The sequence below is a fragment of the Thalassophryne amazonica genome, chromosome 1, assembly GCF_902500255.1.
Source record: "Thalassophryne amazonica chromosome 1, fThaAma1.1, whole genome shotgun sequence".
In the NCBI taxonomy this organism is placed as follows: domain Eukaryota; kingdom Metazoa; phylum Chordata; class Actinopteri; order Batrachoidiformes; family Batrachoididae; genus Thalassophryne; species Thalassophryne amazonica.
The window spans coordinates 172,375,754-172,397,200 of record NC_047103.1 but is presented as its reverse complement, the minus strand read 5'-3'; the positions used below and the strand labels follow the sequence as shown (position 1 = coordinate 172,397,200).

The 21,447-nt window shown below is 43.1% G+C and overlaps 1 protein-coding gene across 2 annotated transcripts; it reads right to left on the bottom strand.

Annotated features, from left to right (window-relative positions):
* Window positions 1-181: 181 nt before the first annotated feature.
* On the bottom strand, window positions 182-20,180 carry sh3yl1 (SH3 and SYLF domain containing 1). Of its 2 annotated transcripts, XM_034179668.1 has the most exons (11): window positions 20,101-20,180; window positions 19,827-19,990; window positions 8,054-8,164; window positions 7,870-7,983; window positions 7,649-7,713; window positions 5,769-5,881; window positions 4,242-4,370; window positions 3,961-4,105; window positions 3,786-3,879; window positions 3,655-3,711; window positions 182-828 (listed from the first exon to the last, which is right to left on the bottom strand). In XM_034179668.1, the coding sequence occupies exons 2-11, from the start codon at window positions 19,927-19,929 to the stop codon at window positions 638-640; spliced, it is 1,122 nt and encodes a 373-aa protein (XP_034035559.1). In that variant the 5' UTR covers window positions 19,930-19,990; window positions 20,101-20,180; the 3' UTR covers window positions 182-637. The 2 variants fall into 2 exon arrangements, with proteins under 2 accessions (XP_034035559.1, XP_034035565.1); XM_034179674.1 differs by lacking the exon at window positions 3,655-3,711.
* Window positions 20,181-21,447: the final 1,267 nt, after the last annotated feature.

The following is a 21,447-nucleotide window of genomic DNA, read 5'->3' as shown; positions in this document are numbered from 1 at the left end:
ACAGAAACGTTAAATTCAGACAAATAATGACTGAAATCTGGAATTCAAGTGCAAATACCACTCCCACGTACACACAGTCAACAGCAGCGTGTCGGCACACGCGCATGCACACACACACAACTGCTTAGTCCAATTATGGGACACGGGCAATGCACCTAAAATGATAAAGAAAAACCCGATGTAAAAGTTGTTCCTTTTATTGCAGCAAAGACATTACAGAGTTTAACAGTAACAAGTTAAATACTAAGAAAACAATACATTTTAAATTGTGAAAGATTTCCTCACAAGTCTAACTTTAGTCACATGCAGAGTTTGATTTGTGTGCACTTCAATAATTTAACGTTTTGTTCAAAAATCACAGAACCCAAAATCTAAACACCAAGTGTAAGAACAGTCTTCAAAAACTACGTTCAGTGTGACACCAGTCTTTAAAGTGTAGATGTAAAAATATACATTTGCTTTTTAAATATTTAAAAATCCATTTTAGATTTTAGTTAGATTTTCATTTATGTGTCTAGATGAAGTTTATGACTTATTTTCAGGTAAAGCATTAAAAATGAGTAAATCCTACAAATAAATCTTGTGTTGACCATTCTGGCTTCCTGTAGTTTCTCCATCTGAACACCAGAGGGAGCACTCAGTACGTGATGAAGTTGGCTGGGAAGATGCCCACCCGTCCGTCCGGCAGTTGCCCCTCCCACCAGTCGTACTGCGAGTCCGTCTTGGTGATGACGGTGATGCGATCACCGGGGACGAAGCTCAGGTCGCCGGGCTGCTGACCTGTGAACGGATGGGTTGCCGTGACAACTAGCAGTCCACTGGCGCCACCTTGAGACAGAATGGAAAAAAGTCATTCTGAACAAATGCAGTATTTTAAATATGAAGCACTTAAAGAGAGCAGCTGAAGATGGGACAAGAAGCAGCACCTCGATTTTATGGCGTTTATATGGTTCATTTTTTTTCTGGATCTCGCAGCCTGACGACAAACAAGCGTTTAAGGTCACAGCTGGTCCCATGTTTCATAACTGAGACGCTACCGTTCCGTGTAACATTTCAACACCAGGTCCTGATCCACCAGTGATTGGACCAGGCCAAGGACACGCCCACACCTGACCCGATGACAGCAGACTGTTGCTATGGTGATAAAGAACCAGTAGGCTCATTTACTAACTGCATGTAATTCAGACTAAAAACTTAAACTCAGTCAGAAAATTGCATATGCGGAAAAAATAAAAATAAAGATTCAGATTGATCAAAATGTGCATGAACAGGATTTCACTCATAGATCCCAGTCAAAGTGAAACCAATGCACAGTACACACACACATATATACATACACATACGAGGTCTGTCCGTAAAGTATCGTACCTTTTTATTTTTTTCAAAAACTATGGATTTCATTCATGTTTTTACGTCAGACATGCTTGAACCCTTGTGCGCATGCGCAAGTTTTTCCACGCCTGTCGGTGACGTCATTCACCTGTGAGCACACCTTGTGGAAGGAGTGGTCCCGCCCCCTTGTCGGATTTTCATTGTCTGGAAATGGCGGAATGAAAAGGACTTTTTTCCCCATCAGATTTTTTTCAGAAGCTGTTAGAGACTGGCACCTAGAAACCATTCGAAAAATTTATCTGGCTTTCAGTGAAAATTTTACGGGCTTCACAGAGAATAAGGACTTTAACTACAGGTTTAAGGACCCCTTTAAAGGACCGTCGGTGCGCCGCGCTGCGAGCTGCGACGATGCGGCACAAACCACTGGATCATTTCTAAGCTGATGGCTCTGTGGATACGAGACCGTCGTGTGCTCTTTCTCTGGTTATCACAAGACCTGGACATCAGCCATTTTCTGGCAGATTTCACTTTTAACAAGAGATTGTCATGGAAAGCCGCGCGGAGGCTTCGCGCGTCACGACCGATTCGCTGATGAAGCGAGACAAAGGAACACCTCCGTTTCGGAGTGTTAGAGGACAAGTTGGGACATGTCTATCTCGGCTTTCAGTGCTTACCAGTCCAGTGAGTATAAAAGAACTTGTGGAGAGCTGGACATGTCCCAACTTGTCCTCTAACACTCCGAAACGGAGGTGTTCCTTTGTCTCGCTTCATCAGCGAATCGGTCGTGACGCGCGAAGCCTCCGCGCGGCTTTCCATGACAATCTCTTGTTAAAAGTGAAATCTGCCAGAAAATGGCTGATGTCCAGGTCTTGTGATAACCAGAGAAAGAGCACACGACGGTCTCGTATCCACAGAGCCATCAGCTTAGAAATGATCCAGTGGTTTGTGCCGCATCGTCACAGCTCGCAGCGCGGCGCACCGACCGTCCTTAAAGGGGTCCTTAAACCTGTAGTTAAAGTCCTTTTCATTCCGCCATTTCCAGACAATGAAAATCCGACGAGGGGGCGGGACCACTCCTCCCACAAGGAGTGCTCACAGGCGAATGACGTCACCGACAGGCATGGAAAACTCACGCATGCGCACGAGGGTTCAAGCATGTCTGACGTAAAAACATGAATGAAATCCACAGTTTTTGAAAAAATAAAAAGGTACGATACTTTACGGACACACACACTTATGTATTTTGGGTCAAGGATGAATGTTGCTCCAATCAACACTGCACACTGAGTCGGACCCTTCTCTCCAGCCCCGCCCCTCTGGCGTCTCTGGCTCCTCCCTTTGCCCCCCCCCATGCTGAGGTCCCTCCGACAGGTCGGGTTCTCAGGTGCTGTGTTGAGTTTGAAGAGGAAATTGTGGCATTGATGAGATCCATCAACAAACACCTCAAAAATATCAGTGACTCACTAAAAGAACTGGTTAAGAAATTAATCTCATTTATGTTTTTAATATTGTGTCTGTTACTTGACAGCAGGTTTGAACTGGGTTCTGTTTAGGCCATACATTAACCGGCCCTGGCTCTGGTTCCTGGTTAACCCTTAACTGGAGTAAGCGGGTAAAGAAAATGGAATTAATGAATGATTTTAAATAATGGCTTTTTTACTACGATGGGCAACAAATACTTATAATTTCAGTGGCACGCAAAATGACAAATGTAGCAGAAACAGACGTACGTCTGAAATGAAGCTGGTGTGTGGAAACATCCAGTCTCACGTTCAGTTGACTGAGTAAATCCCAACATGTGTGAGAGTCTGTGCGTTCGCAGCCTCAGTAACCATCTGCACACTGACAGTCAGGACCCAATGCAGTCCTTTGAGGTGTGCAGCAGTAAACACTAGAGGGTGCAACCGGCTGAACATTAACAGGACGAAACTTCCTGTTTAAAGACCTGCAGCGTTGACTTTGGACAAATCCTCAAGGTCATGAGATAAACAGCGTCCGTCAAATAAGGACAAACTGAGCTGCTGCTAAAGGAGGAAGAAAAAAAAACTGTTAGGAGGCAGGAGAAAGGTGAGGGAAAGAGAGAGAAAGAAAGCAGGGAAATGCAAAAAGAACAATAACAGTAACTGAAAATGAGAAAGTTTAAATATATAAAGAATGAGAAATGGTGAGAGGAGACAAAGAAGGACAGAAATGAGAGAACAAGGAGGTAGGGAAGAGGAAACAGCAACAACAAGGGAGCAAAAGAGTTAAAAGACAAAAGTGAAATAAAGTAGGAGATAAGGAAGGAAAAGTGAAGGAAATGTAGAAAGAACACTGAGTCACCTGAGGTCTGGGGTTTGTAGAGGGACAGACTGGGATAGAGGACGGGTTTACTGGCACCTGAACACACCACATGACAACATCACACATCTGCAGCACAAAACCAGCGTCATCCGTTATGGGTAATCAATTACCGGAGTCAAACGTCTGAGCTTTCTGAGGGGGCGGGGCTCTCTGAGGGGGCGGGGCTCTCTGAATGGGTGGTGGTCTGGCAGGAGGAAAAGAACCCTACAAAAACAAAAGACATGTAAACAGCAGGAAAAAAAAAAAATTAAGTTCAATATTGAAATCTCACAAAATGTTGAGCACCAATGGTCGCAGATTCTTGCTGGTCCAGTCGGTGGTGTAGGCCTCGGTGTAGATGTCCAGGATGTGGTACAGGTCGTAGCACGTTGGCGGCGGCTCCACGTCACCATTTAAAATAGCAGATGCCCGGATATCCTGGCAGTAGAACCTGCAACAGGCCACAAATACCACCTCTTAATGTGACGAGGCCAACGTTTACTTAAATGTTGCTTTAATAGGTCGAGAACCGCAAACTGCCAACCTCGAAGACATGGAGACAAACAGACAGAGGCCATCGCACTCACTTGCGGTTTGTGTCTTTGCGCTCGATCAGGTACGATCCCTCCAGAGAAATTCCAGCAAACAAACCTCTGGACTTGCAGTAGGTGAAGACCGCCGCCGTGCTGCGCAGAGCCACGTCAGCCTCCACGCTCCTGCCAGACAGCAGGCACAATGATAACATTTGTGGCATTCCACAAGGCAGAATCCTGAGCCCACTTTCAATCTGATTTTAATGCTTTAAACGAGGGCTGTGTGATACAATATTTCAATTTATCAGCATATAATTTCCATAATGCAGCCAATTTGAAGAGAATCCAGATGAGTGAATCCTGAGCGTTTGTTCCTTAAACTTTTGTCTTTTATTGCATTTTATTTTGGGGAATTGCACTTCACGGTTAGAAAAAAGAAGACCCTCATCTTTAGAGGATGATGCGAGTTCATGCTCAGTATTTTCACTCATTTCACCACTTCAATTCTTTTTCCCCCCACTTTGTTAGACACCTTGTTCGGTAGCGGTAAGAGCGGGTCGTGCATGTCAACATGTAAGTTACATTGTTACATTTATTAAACAGTTTTGTCCAAATACAGTATAACTGTTCAAAGTCAAAACAATAAAATTTGCAAAGATAAAGATCACCCAGCCCTACTTTAAGCCCCGCCTCTCCACCAGGTGACTCAGTTTCTGAGTATTTTACTTCCTGGCAGTACAGCCGGTAAGAAAGAAGTCTGGTTCTGTAATGGGGGTGACAGCTCTGGACATCATGACAAGTCAGGAGTAAGTGAGATTTTTATGTGAACATGTTATGAGGCCACGCCCACTCCTTACCTGAGACTACACCCACTCATACTTCCCACCCCAACAACACCATCAAGTTTGCTGACGACACCGCCGTGATAGGACACATCACTGGCGGCGACGAGGCGGCCTATAGGAGGGAGGTGGACAGTCTGGTAACAACCTCACCCTCAACACAGACAAGACCAAGGAGATGATAGTGGACATGAGGAAGGAGAGGAGGCCTCACCAGTTGCTGTTCATCTGAGGTCTTGAGCTGGAGAGGGTGAGAACTTCAAGTACCTGGGGGTCCACATCAGCGATGACCTCACCTGGACATCCAACACCACACAGGTGGCGAAGAAGGCTCAGCAGCGGCTGCATTTCCTGAGGAAGCTGAGGAAATTTGGGATGGCACCCAAGATCCTCAGCAACTTCTACAGCTGCATCGAGTCAGTCCTGACCACCAGCATCACTGTGTGGTACAGCAGCTCTACTGTGTGGGCCACAGGTTCAGGACAGATGCAAAACCACCAGGTTCAAGACCTTCTTTCCCACAGCCCCCCACCTTAAAGACAGAGCCCCCCATCACTGGTCACTTTATCTTTGATTGGACACTTACTGCTGAATGTTGCACTATCATGTAGGCCATTACACAAGTGTGTGTGTGTGTGTGTGTATATATTTTTTTTTTCTCTTTCTAAATTTACATCCTGCTCACGAAGCGTCAGCGTTTCATAATAAAACTCAAACATGTTGCTGATAAAAGGCTCACCTGCCGACCGGCCCCACCGCCACCGTGCAGTTCCCGCCCAGCGTCAGGTTCCCACCTTTCGTGAAAGCCTCAATGGCTCGGCGCTGGTTCAGGATGATCACCAGGTCCGACACCTGAAAGCCAAAATCCAAAACCAGGGGTCAGCACCCAAAGTTCAAGATGTCAAGTCAGTAAGTCCTCACTCAACCGGTCAGAGTTTGTTTTTGTTTTGGAAAAACTGAGTTGTCTGAAATATGACAGGAAACCATCAAAACACCTCCAACACATTTCACAAACTAAATGTGACAGAAAAACAGTCTCTCCAAACATCACTTGCTTTTTCTTTGGGATCAAGCAGATTTGGCACAAGTTTTACACCAGATGATGCCCTCCCTGATGCAAGATCAGGACAGAGCAGAGCAGCTGATTTCTCCAAACATCCCCCACACACACTAACCCCCCCCCCAAAAAAATATATACTTCAATTACAACAACACAAACCTGCAAAATGGTAGTAACTGAAACGTGTCAAAATAGTTCAGCCAGTTTTCTATTAAACACATGAATATTTAACAAATACAACCAGTAAATCTGTCTGCAGGAGGCCGGACTCAAAAACAGACCAGGGAGGACACCCAGACACCAAATACAGACACCAGGGAGAACACCCAGACACCAAAACTGCACAGTACTCTCAGTTGACAGATACTCCATGTACATTTTACTGCTTATTCAAAGAACTATTTTAGGCACGATGATCCAAAATGTCTAAAGTGGTCCATCCCCCAATGGAAAAGAGCCAAAATATGCTCTAATCCAGAGCCCTCGTTTATCCCAGGGCTCCAGCAGAACCAGGCTCCTCCTGTTAAAAGGGAGTTTTTCCTTCCCACTGTAGCCAAGTGCTTGCTCACAGGGGGTCGTTTTGACCGTTGGAGTTTTACATAATTATTGTATGGCCTTGCCTTACAATATAAAGCGCCTTGGGGCAACTGTTTGTTGTGATTTGGCGCTATATAAAAAAATTGATTGATCGATCAAACTGCACATAGAAAAAGTTCTAAACACCATCATATGAACAAAGTTTAGTCTGTGTCAAAGTACAAAGAATAAAAATCTATTAAAACAGATGGCATTCATATGCAGATCAGCCTATATCAGCTGTTGATGAATCCCACGTGTTTGTGTATGTTCATTTGTATTTTGAAACGCCCTCAATTAACCATATATGGTAAAAAACATATTTGCTTTTGTTCCTCAGCGGAATAACGGAAGAGAAAAATCAACTTCTGTGAGATGGAGCTCGAGGTTTTTTTATGAGTGCACAGAGACAAAAAACCCCAAATGTGCCACTAGGTGGCGATGAGCTATCACCAATAGTTTGAAGGTCAGTGTCAGGTTGTTAATTTAGACATCAAAAATCCGGACAGTTTTAATGAACTTCAACAAAAACAAGAACAAACTTTCCAGTTAACAGAATGAGCAGACAGTTAACGGTTACTGTTGTCCCAGAATCCTTTGCACTCCTGTGATGTTACCATGCTGCTGTTTTCATCAAGATAAAATCTTTAATGAAATTTGATCAGTGAAAAACGAGATCGTGCACTGACGGCAGCAATGCTTCCTAGCTGCAGTTCCCCTGTTCTACCACTAGATGCTGTGTGTACGCGCTGGTAGGTTATACACAGTGTAGAAGTGCTGGTACTCTGTTTAAACACGTGTGCATATGAACAGTTGAGAAACAAGGACCCTGGTCTGGAACCGAGTCACTGTTTTATGGAGGACTAAGGAACCATTTCTAGATCCTGTGGAACTGTTCAGTACCCTAACCCTAACTGTTCAGTACAGTTCCACCTATATAGTCTGTCTTTGGGATGACTTAAAGGTTGCGTGCGCTGACCCACCTCGACTCCGATCTCAAAACCTCCTCCCAGACCAGCGATGCCAATGGCAGAAGGTGCTGACCAGCCTAAAAAAAAAACCCAAAAAACAAACAAAAGGTTTTGTCATGGAGTTAGCTGAAATCAGTTCATGAAACAACCTGAGAAGCAAACGCTTGGAGACGGTTTTCATTGACTTTGGTGTGGATTCACTGTGGTTCTGGACGGGTTTTGAACAGTCTTACGTCTGTCGGCCAGCCTGGCGATGACTATGCCGCTGCCTCCTCTCGCTGTGAACATGAAGCCGGCCTTGATGACAGAGATGATGGCCAGACCTTCTGCCTTCGCGATCACATGAGCTGCAACAAACAGGTTTCAGCATTCTCGTTTGGACCAGAACCAACCTTAAAGTGTTCTTATGTTCTGTACCGGGGATGAGTTTGTCCGGTCCGTTCCTGTTGGAGATCTCTGTGAACTCTCGGAGGATCTTGGCAGCTTTCTTCACCTCAGACTTCAGGTTGGAGGGGATCGGGTTGTTCACTGCACACATGGATCAGCAGCAGACATTCACACGGGACAAAGTCACCAACTATCCAACCACAGAGCTGTTTGAGGTCCTGGATGACAACCACCCAGGCAGACAGCAGTTCCATCCCCACCCGTCTAAGTAACAATCCAGCTGCTGCAGCCAGGTAAAATGTGGGTGTGTCCTTGACCTTCCGCAGTCTCTGGCATCCTGAACACAGACACCTGTGTCCTGGATCATGTCCAGAGAAACTCACCACATGGACTAAATGTGTCTGATGTTCCCACAGCGTCAGTGATCCTCCTTGTCTGAGTCTCAGTAAGAAAACATTCTTTGGACACAAAGTCCAAAGATCCTCCACAGAGACCTGGGACCAAAGACATCCAGTCCTCACCTTAGGACACTGGTTAAAGTCCAAGTATGAGATGGTAAGACAGGAAGCAGCAGAACCCTAAAGACTTGGACCTTCATTCTCCTGCAGAGATATCAGCATACAACTCTGATCTCCTGACTACACAAGATCTTCCCAGGTGTCTTAATGGTTGGACCCACAGGAATGAATGGGGTCATTTTTTAGGCCGATACATATATTCAGGAGTTTAAAAAATAAAACTAGAAGCACTCAGAGTGCAAACCCCCGCCAAGGCCATGGGGTCACTGACGCCATAACATCTACATGCCGTGGAATCACTGAACCTAAGAAGTCTAACAATGATGTTTGCTCAGTAGTAAAAACAGTTTCATCTGCTGTGACTGGATAGCATGTATCCTTAGTGCTCCGCATCACAGTTTATTGCAACTTGCACCTTTCCCAGAAGCTACTGTCATCTGAGCACTGATATTATATTATTATATAGGGTCACTGACCCTAAAGAGATTCCCTCCTTGGCACAGTGATCTATTCAACAATTCTGTGTTACAACCAAAACTATGATACATACACTTTTCTTTTCCTTTATATTTGACATCCTTGACCACGAAAACATACCACTAGAACTTGGAATCACTTATGTCTTTTAGTTCAAAAGTTATTGTATAAAAACAATTTTTTGGTAATGGCGGTTTTCTTCTGGATCTAGCTCCATAACATTTGACGCTACATCAAATCTGACGACACCTTACTGAATCAGTACAGATTCAGCTACAATTTGGTGTTAGTTGTGCATCTCTAGCTTCATTTGTCACCTCACACTGACATTTTCTATTTTCCCTATATTTTTGCATATTCTGGATCACCAGATCAGATCATCACCAAACTTTGTTGTTTGATAGAACATTTGACTATGTTACACCCTAATTTTTGTTCAAGCCTTTCTGCCTTGATTTTGTGGAGTTAGAAACTAGAATGTCAAAATTCCCCCTATCCCGCAATGGTGAAGAATCCTTTAAAAAAAAAAAAAACACCAGTAAAATTTAATCACTTGTTCCTCTTGTCATTTCCAACCACTCCACAAAATTTCATCAAAATCCGTTCAAAACTGAGTTATCCTACTGACGGACAAACAAACGCGACCGAAAACATAACCTCCTTGGCGGAGGTAATAAAGATACAATATACAGCGGTGCAGTGTCCACTTGTCTCTTGTGACTGTAAAGCACATTGTGGTCACTTTGCCTCTATCTCTTGGAACTGATGTGACCCAGGGGTGATGGGGTCCCAGCCATGTTCAGCAGCACTATAAACAATGGTGTCAGAGTGCCCTCTGCTGGAAAAGTATGCAATGACACCATTTCCAGTATGTCCACAGTTTCTTCAGTAAAACAAAAGTTTTCATGTCAACAAAAATGACAGATACGAATGTTGGATAAAGTCTCATATCACCTAACAAAATTATCAGCCAACCGATATATCGGTCAGGATCTTGGGTCATGTACATTTAGGGACCAAATATAACTGGACAAACATGAAGCCATTTCATGACCAGGTGTTAGTATTAACATCTACACACACAAACAGCTAAACCCAAGGCTACTGGAGCAAAACTCCAAACATGTGGTTCCACAAAATATTTAAATTTAATAAAAAGAAAAGTGCTGAGATCAAGTTTTTTTTTCTGTCCAAGTACAGAGTCCATCAGTCTGTATTCTGAGGCAATTTAAAACCAGAGATCAACAGTATCAGGAGACAACCACTGGACAAAACCTCGCATTTACAGTCCTTCTGTACGGATCAGAAACTTGGATGTTTAAAAAAAAAAAACCCTTAGTGAGCAGGATCCACGGCTTTGACCGTCTGCTGCACCTTCAGCTCTGAAACTCTGGGTTTTGATAGATCCAGGTGAGGACCAGTGAAGCTCTTATTCTGGGTCACGTTAGTATCTTTAAACACCAACAATGACCATAAAACAGAGTGGCCCGACGCCTGGAACCTTGGTGCTAATCACATGAGGCTGATAACCACTAGGTCGCTGGTACTTGTCCAGAAAATGATTCACTATTGGAACATGTCCCTGTGACAGACTGGCCCCCTCGCCCGGGGCACAGCCCGCCCCTTGCCCTGTGATTGCTGAGAGGCTCCACCCCCATGAACCTTAACTGAAGTAAGCAGGTATAATGAATGAATGAATAATTTGTTACATTGCAACAGTGACATCCAGCATGTCTACTGCATGCTTGTCCACATGTAAGTCCACACAAATACTGTCCCACTCACGTGCACCTTGCCCCTGAGAAAACATAGTCATCAATGAAACGGATGATCTGAAAGAGCTGCTGTGGTGTCGGTGCAGAGACTCGAGCGTTTGGAGAGCTGATGCTTATTCAGCAGCTTTTGTTTTGATGGATGACCAGCCTGCAGCAGCAGCACATTGCACAAACATGATGTCCAGAACCTCAGCTAGTCCAAAGCACATGGACAGAACCGCTCCGGGCTGCAGAGCACCGAGTCCAAAACACAAACAACCACCATATGAAAAGTCAGAGTGGTATACTGACAACAAGTCCTGTCAAACGCTCTTTTTGCTGCATTACTTCTGCTTTTTAACCACCAGCTAGAGTCAAATCGCATTCCACATATACTTTATCCTTCATACAACCCCTGGCAATAATTATGGAATCACCGGCCTCGGAGGATATTCATTAAGTTGTTTAATTTTGTAGAAAAAAAAAAGCAGATCACAGACATGACAAAACTAAAGTCATTTCAAATGGCAACTTTCTGGCTTTAAGAAACAATATAAGAAATCAAGAAAAAAAAAATTGTGGCAGTCAGTAACGGTTACTTTTAGACCAAGCAGACGGAAAAAATATCAAATCAATTTTATTTATATAGCGCCAAATCACAACAAACAGTTGCCCCAAGGCACCTTATATTGTAAGGCAAGGCCATACAATAATTACGGAAAAACCCCAACGGTCAAAACGACCCCCTGTGAGCAAGCACTTGGTGACAGTGGGAAAGAAAAACTCCCTTTTAACAGGAAGAAACCTCCAGCAGAACCAGGCTCAGGGAGGGGCAGTCTTCTGCTGGGACTGGTTGGGGCTGAGGGAGAGAACCAGGAAAAAGACATGCTGTGGAGGGGAGCAGAGATCGATCACTAATGATTAAATGCAGAGTGGTGCATACAGAGCAAAAAGAGAAAAACAGTGCATCATGGGAACCCCCCAGCAGTCTACGTCTATAGCAGCATAACTAAGGGATGGTTCAGGGTCACCTGATCCAGCCCTAACTATAAGCTTTAGCAAAAAGGAAAGTTTTAAGCCTAATCTTAAAAGTAGAGAGGGTGTCTGTCTCCCTGATCTGAATTGGGAGCTGGTTCCACAGGAGAGGAGCCTGAAAGCTGAAGGCTCTGCCTCCCATTCTACTCTTACAAACCCTAGGAACTACAAGTAAGCCTGCAGTCAGAGCGAAGCGCTCTATTGGGGTGATATGGTACTATGAGGTCCCCAAGATAAGATGGGACCTGATTATTCAAAACCTTATAAGTAAGAAGAAGAATTTTAAATTCTATTCTAGAATTAACAGGAAGCCAATGAAGAGAGGCCAATATGGGTGAGATATGCTCTCTCCTTCTAGTCCCCGTCAGTACTCTAGCTGCAGCATTTTGAACTAACTGAAGGCTTTTCAGGGAACTTTTAGGACAACCTGATAATGAATTACAATAGTCCAGCCTAGAGGAAATAAATGCATGAATTAGTTTTTCAGCATCACTCTGAGACAAGACCTTTCTAATTTTAGAGATATTGCGCAAATGCAAAAAAGCAGTCCTACATATTTGTTTAATATGCGCATTGAATGACATATCCTGATCAAAAATGACTCCAAGACTTCTCAGTATTACTAGAGGTCAGGGTAATGCCATCCAGAGTAAGGATCTGGTTAGACACCATGTTTCTAAGATTTGTGGGGCCAAGTACAATAACTTCAGTTTTATCTCAGTTTAAAAGCAGGAAATTAGAGGTCATCCATGTCTTTATGTCTGTAAGACAATCCTGCAGTTTAGCTAATTGGTGTGTGTCCTCTGGCTTCATGGATAGATAAAGCTGGGTATCATCTGCGTAACAATGAAAATTTAAGCAATGCTGTCTAATAATACTGCCTAAGGGAAGCATGTATAAAGTGAATAAAATTGGTCCTAGCACAGAACCTTGTGGAACTCCATAATTAACCTTAGTCTGTGAAGAAGATTCCCCATTTACATGAACAAATTGTAATCTATTAGATAAATATGATTCAAACCACCGCAGCGCAGTGCCTTTAATACCTATGGCATGCTCTAATCTCTAATAAAATTTATGGTCAACAGTATCAAAAGCAGCACTGAGGTCTAACAGAACAAGCACAGAGATGAGTCCACTGTCTGAGGCCATAAGATCATTTGTAACCTTCACTAATGCTGTTTCTGTACTATGATGAATTCTAAAACCTGACTGAAACTCTTCAAATAGACCATTCCTCTGCAGATGATCAGTTAGCTGTTTCACAACTACCCTTTCAAGAATTTTTGAGAGAAAAGGAAGGTTGGAGATTGGCCTATAATTAGCTAAGATAGCTGGGTCAAGTGATGGCTTTTTAAGTAATGGTTTAATTACTGCCACCTCAAAAGCCTGTGGTACATAGCCAACTAACAAAGATAGATTGATCATATTTAAGATCGAAGCATTAATTAATGGTAGGGCTTCCTTGAGCAGCCTGGTAGGAATGGGGTCTAATAGACATGTTGATAGTTTGGAGGAAGTAACTAATGAAAATAACTCAGAACAATCGGAGAGAACGAGTCTAACCAAATACCGTCATCACTGAAAGCAGCCAAAGATAACGATACGTCTTTGGGATGGTTATGAGTCATTTTTTCTCTAATAGTTAAAATTTTATTAGCAAAGAAAGTCATGAAGTCATTACTAGTTAAAGTTAAAGGAATACTCAGCTCAATAGAGCTCTGACTCTGTCAGCCTGGCTACAGTGCTGAAAAGAAACCTGGGGTTGTTCTTATTTTCTTCAATTAGTGATGAGTAGTAAGATGTCCTAGCTTTACGGAGGGCTTTATTATAAAGCAACAGACTTGCTCCAGGCTAAGTGAAGATCTTCTAAATTAGTGAGACGCCATTTCCTCTTCAACTTACGGGTTATCTGCTTTAAGCTGCGAGTTATACCACGGAGTCAGGCACTTCTGATTTAAAGCTCTTTTTCAGAGGAGCTACAGCATCCAAAGTTGTTTTCAATGAGGATGTAAAACTATAGACGAGACACTATCTCACTTAGAGTTTAGGTAGCTACTCTGCACTGTGTTGGTATATGGCATTAGAGAACAAAGAAGGAATCATATCCTTAAACCTAGTTACAGCGCTTTCTGAAAGACTTCTAGTGTAATGAAACTTATTCCCCACTGCTGGGTAGTCCAGAGTAAATGTAAATGTTATTAAGAAATGATCAGACAGAAGGGGGTTTTCAGGGAATACTGTTAAGTCTTCAATTTCCATACCATAAGTCAGAACAAGATCTAAGATATGATTAAAGTGGTGGGTGGACTCATTTACATTTTGAGCAAAGCCAATTGAGTCTAATAATAGATTAAATGCAGTGTTGAGGCTGTCATTCTCAGCATCTGTGTGGATGTTAAAATCGCCCACTATAATTATCTTATCTGAGCTAAGCACTAAGTCAGACAAAAGGTCTGAAAATTCACAGAGAAACTCACAGTAACGACCAGGTGGACGATAGATAATAAAACTGTTTTTTGGGACTTCCAATTTGGATGGACAAGACTAAGAGTCAAGCTTTCAAATGAATTAAAGCTCTGTCTGGGTTTTTGATTAATCAATAAGCTGGAATGGAAGATTGCTGCTAATCCTCCGCCTCGGCCCGTGCTACGAGCGTTCTGGCAGTTAGTGTGACTCGGGGGTGTTGACTCATTTAAACTAACATTCATCCTGCTGTAACCAGGTTTCTGTAAGGCAGAATAAATCAATATGTTGATCAATTATTATATCATTTACTAACAGGGACTTAGAAGAGAGAGACCTAATGTTTAATAGACCACATTTAACTGTTTTAGTCTGTGGTGCAGTTGAAGGTGCTATATTATTTTTTCTTTTTGAATGTTTATGCTTAAACAGATTTTTGCTGGTTATTGTTGGTCTGGGAGCAGGCACCGTCTCTACGGGGATGGGGTAATGAGGGGATGGCAGGGGGAGAGAAGCTGCAGAGAGGTGTGTAAGACTACAACTCTGCTTCCTGGTCCCAACCCTGGATAGTCGCAGTTTGGAGGATTTAAGAAAATTGGCCAGATTTCTAGAAATGAGAGCTGCTCCATCCAAAGTGGGATGGATGCCGTCTCTCCTAACAAGACCAGGTTTTCCCCAGAAACTTTGCCAATTATCTATGAAGCCCACCTCATTTTTTGGACACCACTCAGACAGCCAGCAATTCAGGGAGAACATGCGGCTAAACATGTCACTCCCGGTCCGATTTGGGAGGGGCACAGAGAAAACTACAGAGTCCGACATTGTTTTTGCAAAGTTACACACTGATTCAATGTTAATTTTAGTGACCTCCGATTGGCGTAACTGGGTGTCATTACTGCCGACATGAATTACAATCTTACCAAATTTACCCTTAGCCAGCAGTTTCAAATTTCCTTCAATGTCGCCTGCTCTGGCCCCCGGAAGACAACTGGCTATGGTTGCTGGTGTCGCTAACTTCACATTTCTCAAAACAGAATCGCCAATAACCAGAGTTTGCCCTCGGTGGGTGTGTTGCCGAGTGGGGAAAAACGGTTAGAAATGTGAACGGGTTGGCGTGTACACAGGGCTTCTGTTTAGAACTACGCTTCTTCCTCACAGTCACCCAGTCGGCCTGCTTTCCCGGCTGCTCGGGATCTGCTGGAAGGGAACTAACGGCGGCTAAGCTACCCTGGTCCGCACCGACTACAGGGGCCTGCCTAGCTGTAGAATTTTCCACGGTGCGGAGCCGAGTCTCTAATTCTCCCAGCCTGGCCTCCAAAGCTACACTTATTACAAGTACCATTACTGCTAAAGGAGGCAGAGGAATAACTAAACATTTCACACCCAGAGCAGAAAAGTGCAGGAGAAGCCGCCATGCTAAATCGGCTAAGAGCTAGTAGCTGCGCTAAGCTAGCGGATTCCTAAAAACACACAAAGTGAATAATGTGTAAATAATTTAGAGGTGATTCAGCAGAGGGAGTGCTTTAGTTAAGGCACGTGAAGATAACACTGAAACAAATTGTTATCTAGTTAACTAGATCAATCTAACTGCGCAGATTAAACAGCTAACAGATACAGCAAAACACCGCTGTGCTCCAGAACAGAAAGTGATACAATACCGCAGTGAGAGCCAACCACCAGTAGAGGCAAGCCAGTTTATGGACTCACTCAATTCTGAGGAATAAATTATGGAATCACCCTGTAAATTTTCATCTCCAAAACTAACACCTGCCAGTCAGATCTGCTCATTAGTCTGCATCTAAAAAGGAGTGATCACACCTTGTAGAGCTGTTGCACCAAGTGCACTGACATGAATCATGGCTCCAACACAAGAGATGTCATTTGAAACAAAGGAGAGGATTATCAAACTCTTAAGAGGGTAAATCACACAATGTTGCAAAAGATGTTGGTTGTTCAGTCATTTGTGTCTAAACACTGGCCCAAATACAAACATGGGAAGGTTGTTAAAGGCAAACATACTGGTAGACCAAGGAAGACAAAGCGTCAAGACAGAAAACTTAAAGCAATATGTCTCAAAAATCGAAAATGCACAACAAAACAAATGAGGAATGAATGGGAGGAAACTGGAGTCAACGTCTGTGACTGAACTGTAGGAAACCGCCTAAAGGAAATGGGATTTACATACAGAAAAGCTACATGAAAGCCATCATTAACACCTAAACAGAAAAAAACATGGGCTAAGAAAAAGTAATTGTGGACTGTGGATGAAAGTCATTCAGTGATGAATCTCGAATCGGCATTGGGCAAGGTGATGATGCTGGAACTTTTGGTGCCGTTCCAATGAGATTTATAAAGATGACTGCCTGAAGAGAACATGTAAATTTCCACAGTCATTGATGATATGGGGCTGCATGTCAGGTAAAGGCACTGGGGAGATGGCTGTCATTACATCATCAATAAATGCACAAGTTTACGTTGATATTTTGGACACTTTCTTATCCCATCAATTGAAAGGATGTTTGGGGATGATGAAATCATTTTTCAAGATGATAATGCATCTTGCCATAGAGCAAAAACTGAAAACATTCCTTGCAAAAAGACACATAGGGTCAATGTCATGGCCTGCAAATAGTCCGGATCTTAATCCAATTGAAAATCTTTGGTGGAAGTTGAAGAAAATGGTCCATGACAAGGCTCCAACCTGCAAAGTTGATCTGGCAACAGCAATCAGAGAAAGTTGGAGCCAGATTGATGAGTATTGTTTGTCACTCATTAAGTCCATGACTCAGAGACTGCAAGCTGTTAGAAAAGCCAGAGGTGGTGCAACAAAATACTAGTCATGTGTTGGAGCGTTCTTTTGTTTTTCATGATTCCATAATTTATTCCTTAGAATTGAGTGATTCCATATTTTTTCCTCTGCTTGGTCTAAAAAAGTAACCGTTACTGACTGCCACAATTTTTTTTTGCTGATTTCTTAGTGTTTCTTAAAGACAAAGTTGCCATTTGAAATGACTTAGTTTTGTGTCATGTCTGTGATCTGCTTTTTTTCTACAAAATTAAACAACTGAATGAACATCCTCCGAGGCCGGTGATTCCATAATTTTTGCCAGGGGTTGTACATGTACAAAAAACAGCCAAACATAACCAAAACTGAGTTTTTTGTGGCAGGGTTTTGGTGATATGTGCGTGAATGCGGTGCATTTGTGGTGTTCATGGCTCACCATACGCGAAGGCTGCGATTGGTCACTTTTCTGTTTTCCCTCCTTCCTCTCGTCACATTTTAATTGTTTTTGCAGTCCACACACGGATTACATTTCAATCATGGATCAAATATGTTTGGCAGAAAAGCCCACAAATCTTCATAATACAAAGTCAAAAACATGCTCAAATGACCCACATGCAGAAAACCAGACGAACTTCACATGTATTTTACCTTAACGGATGGGCGTTACTAAAAAAAAACCCCACAGACACACACCTGGTGTGTAACACTGGTAAACATACCACTGTCCCAGCTTTTTTGAAACGTGTTGCAGGCATCCATTCAAAATGAGCAAATATTTGCACAAAAATAAAGTTTATCAGCTTGAATATTAAATATCTTGTCTTTGTGGTGTATTCAATTGAATATAGGTTGAAGAGGATTTGAAAATCATTGTTTTCTGTTTTTATTTACATTTTACACAACGTCCCAACTTCATTGGAATTGGGGTTTTATTAAAACAAAACAAAAAAACACCCAGGTGTTAAGAAACACTAGTGTTAATAAGAAACAATGTTACAACTTTTCTCAGTGACAGGAGTCACTACATTACAAACGCAACCTCACGCAGTCACTAGGAGTCGCTATTTCCTTTACTGACAGGAGGGGGCGATGTGTAACTGTCGATATGCGGGAAGCATCAAAGTCTGTTGAGATCAGATTCTTGTGTTTGACAGCTTCCGGTGCAATAAACGAACAGAAATTTAATTTAATTTACTCAATTCATAAATCACAACAAAAGTTGCCTCAAGGCGCCTCACACCAAACAGTTCAAAATCAAAATGAATGAGTAAATTAAAAAATTCAAATACACAATTAAAAGACAAGTAAAACATTAAAAGATAAAAAATAAGCTATTCACAAGAAAGGGAATACAAATACATTTTGATCAGATAACAGACGGCTCCGCTGGTACCCTCAGCTCCATTTTTAAATTTGAAGTATTGCGGTGTACCATCCTTGTAAATATCCGGGCTGACATTGTACGTTAAAATGAACATGTCCTCTGTGTTCATCTCAGTGCACAGACGGACTGCAGGTCTTCAGACATGGACTGTTGGGAAGGTTAAACGAAGCCATGACCTCCTCACTGTGAGCCGCCGTGTCACCGCTCTGCGCTCCTTTAACAGACTGCTAAAATGAGATCTGCTTCAGTCCCACTGAAACGTATTTTTTCCCAAAATGAAACACCCTCTTTACAGTCTTTAAAAACAGCTTCAAGGTTTTATGGTTCATCTCCCGGACGAGTGCTATGACATTTAGCCATTGTAGCAAAAGCAGCCAACTTAAAAAAAAAAAAAAGCCGACTTCTGTTAGCCACATAGCACAATGCTAAGAAACACCATGTAGCTAACAGGTAGCATTAGCAAGGCATGTTCATTATTTGAAGACATTTTAGAGACACCAAGTGAAAAGTTACAGCCTTTAGTGCTAAATCATGTTTTACTGATGCAGATCCAAAAGACCATATGAACATCCTCAAGAACCTACCGGAACCTCCGGAGAGCCTACATTCAAGACTCAAAAACCTACCGAAGCCTTCGGAGAGCCATGAAACAGGAAGGTCAAAAACCAGCCCCAGCCTCCAATACTATAAAATACTAAGATGCTAAATGGTGACATCAGCAAAATCTATTTTTAAAACATGTCACATGTTTATATCAGTTTGATATTATCGGCCAATCACTTCCTATCGTGTCCGGGGTTGCAGGCCAAATGGTCCCCCCTAAAAATTGGTCCGCCCTGCCTTCAGTGTGCATGTGTCATTTGCAACCACAGCAGCTCCTCTGAGTCAGACTCTCTACATCCAAACCTATCAAAGGGATTAATGTGATTATAAACCATCAGATGACAAAGCAAAACCCCTTAAATGATTCTAAAGTCGGTTTTAAGCAGAAAGGAGGTGAAAATCTGTGACACTTTGAAATGGAGCGCAGTGAATGCATCAGCTACCAGCTCGTGTAGCTGCGGCGCTCTGATCACTTCCACAGTTTTATTCTGAAATAATGCTGAATTTATGTGGAAAGGATTGTTGTAGAAAAGCTTCAGATATCTATGGCTGAGACAGATGACGACTGGAGGCAGTTTGAAGCAGAAACAGGTGATAATCGGTGAACCGCAGCTAATGACGCACGCGCAGTGAAGGCAGGGTGGACGATTTTTAGGGGGGACCTTTCGGTCGGCGACACTGGGTCAAATTCGAAAAGCTTTCTGATAAATCCCAATTTCACAGCTAAATATTTGATCCAAACTATCAATATTTTGAAGTTTTTACTGCACAAACTACTCACACCATCCCAAAATGTAACATGGCTGCCTCAAAACTGCAAATTGCGCATGTTTCGCACAACATGCACCACCCGTGATGTATGTAGTCAGTCCGGTCAGTAACATAAACAGGACGTTTATTTTGAGCAGCGACGAAACCACCTGGAAACTGGAACAACCGGTCAAACTGGAACATCGAGAAAAACAAGAGGAATATAAAAATAAATTTACCTCAGAACTTTACATTTTATCCTTTTAGACACTTAACGAGACAGAAATGTAACTTAAAACACTTACTTTTCTTTGCGTTGCTGCCGGCGGATGGGAGAGCAGCGCGCGCCACGACCCCACGTCACGTTCAACTTCCGCTTCACCTGACGGCCGTGCGCGCGGTTTGTATGACTGCACACGTGCACCTTTACGTCCTTTAAAGGTTTGGCGATGGGAGGAGCTAACTGATGACGATATGCGGCGGTGACGCACACCGCTCTCTCATTGGACCGATCATCTCTGCTATTTTAGCATTGTGGGATAGCTGCTCGCCCACAGATTGAGCTCGCCGGACTACTTTCTCCACCCTGCTCAGAGTGCTGAGCCAGATATTGCAACCGTAAGCAGCATAAAATACCAACAAATTTGTTCACACTCCATTGACTCCGGTTGACTGGCGCGAGCCTGTTGTGAAGAGACCCATCCAATATGGCGGCGACGCTGGATTACGTGCAGCAATGAGGCGTCTACGTATAGACGGCAAGACTCTGGTGGTAAAAGGCCGACTCTATTCGAACGGCGGCTGCGTCCGTAACTCTCATTTAATGTAGTACAGAGACGATTTTAGACTTCCAGTTTTAGGGGTGCTTGAGCACCACTGAAAATAGGTAACTCCGCCCCCGATGCAGTATGTTTGTTTATACAAGTAGTTCCAAGTTTTACCACCAGAGTGTTGCCATGCAAATAGCCACTTCCATAATGTCTATGCTCTGTACGTACAAGTACATTAAAAGTACCAGAAATAGTCATTATTTACTACGGAAGCGTATTGCATTCACTTGATTAAAAAAAAAAATCAGACCGCTGATCTCGTAATTATGAGAAAAGATTTCGTAATTACGAGATCAGGCTATTTTATTTTTTATTTATTCATTTATTGTGTGTATGTAGGGGGTGGTTCCCGGTTCAAATCCCACCCCTACCACATTTCTCCATGTAATGTGGAGTTGCGTCATGAAGGGCATCCGGCGTAAAGCCTGTGCCAATTCAACATGCAGCTCCACTCTGGATTTGCTGTGGCGACCCGAGTACAAAAAAGGGAGCAGCCGAAGGGACTTACTTACATTTATTGTGTGTGTGTGTGTGTGTGTGTGTGTGTGTAATCGCTTCAGTCCTGAATCATAATCGCACACAACGTGTGGATTTCCCCCTAAACTGTTCCTGGATGAATGGAACTCCTCCAGCGAGGCAGGGCACGGGCACCCAGACTGGCACGTGCCCGACTGGCAGTGAACCCCCCTGTGTCCCCCAGTGGTCAGCGGGGCTGTATGAGTGAAAGCTGGAAGTCTGGAGGGAGCGAGACACGTCCGATTGTGGTGAGACGCCCCGTGCGCCTCCCTGGACTTTCATACCACATAAAATCATAAAATCAAA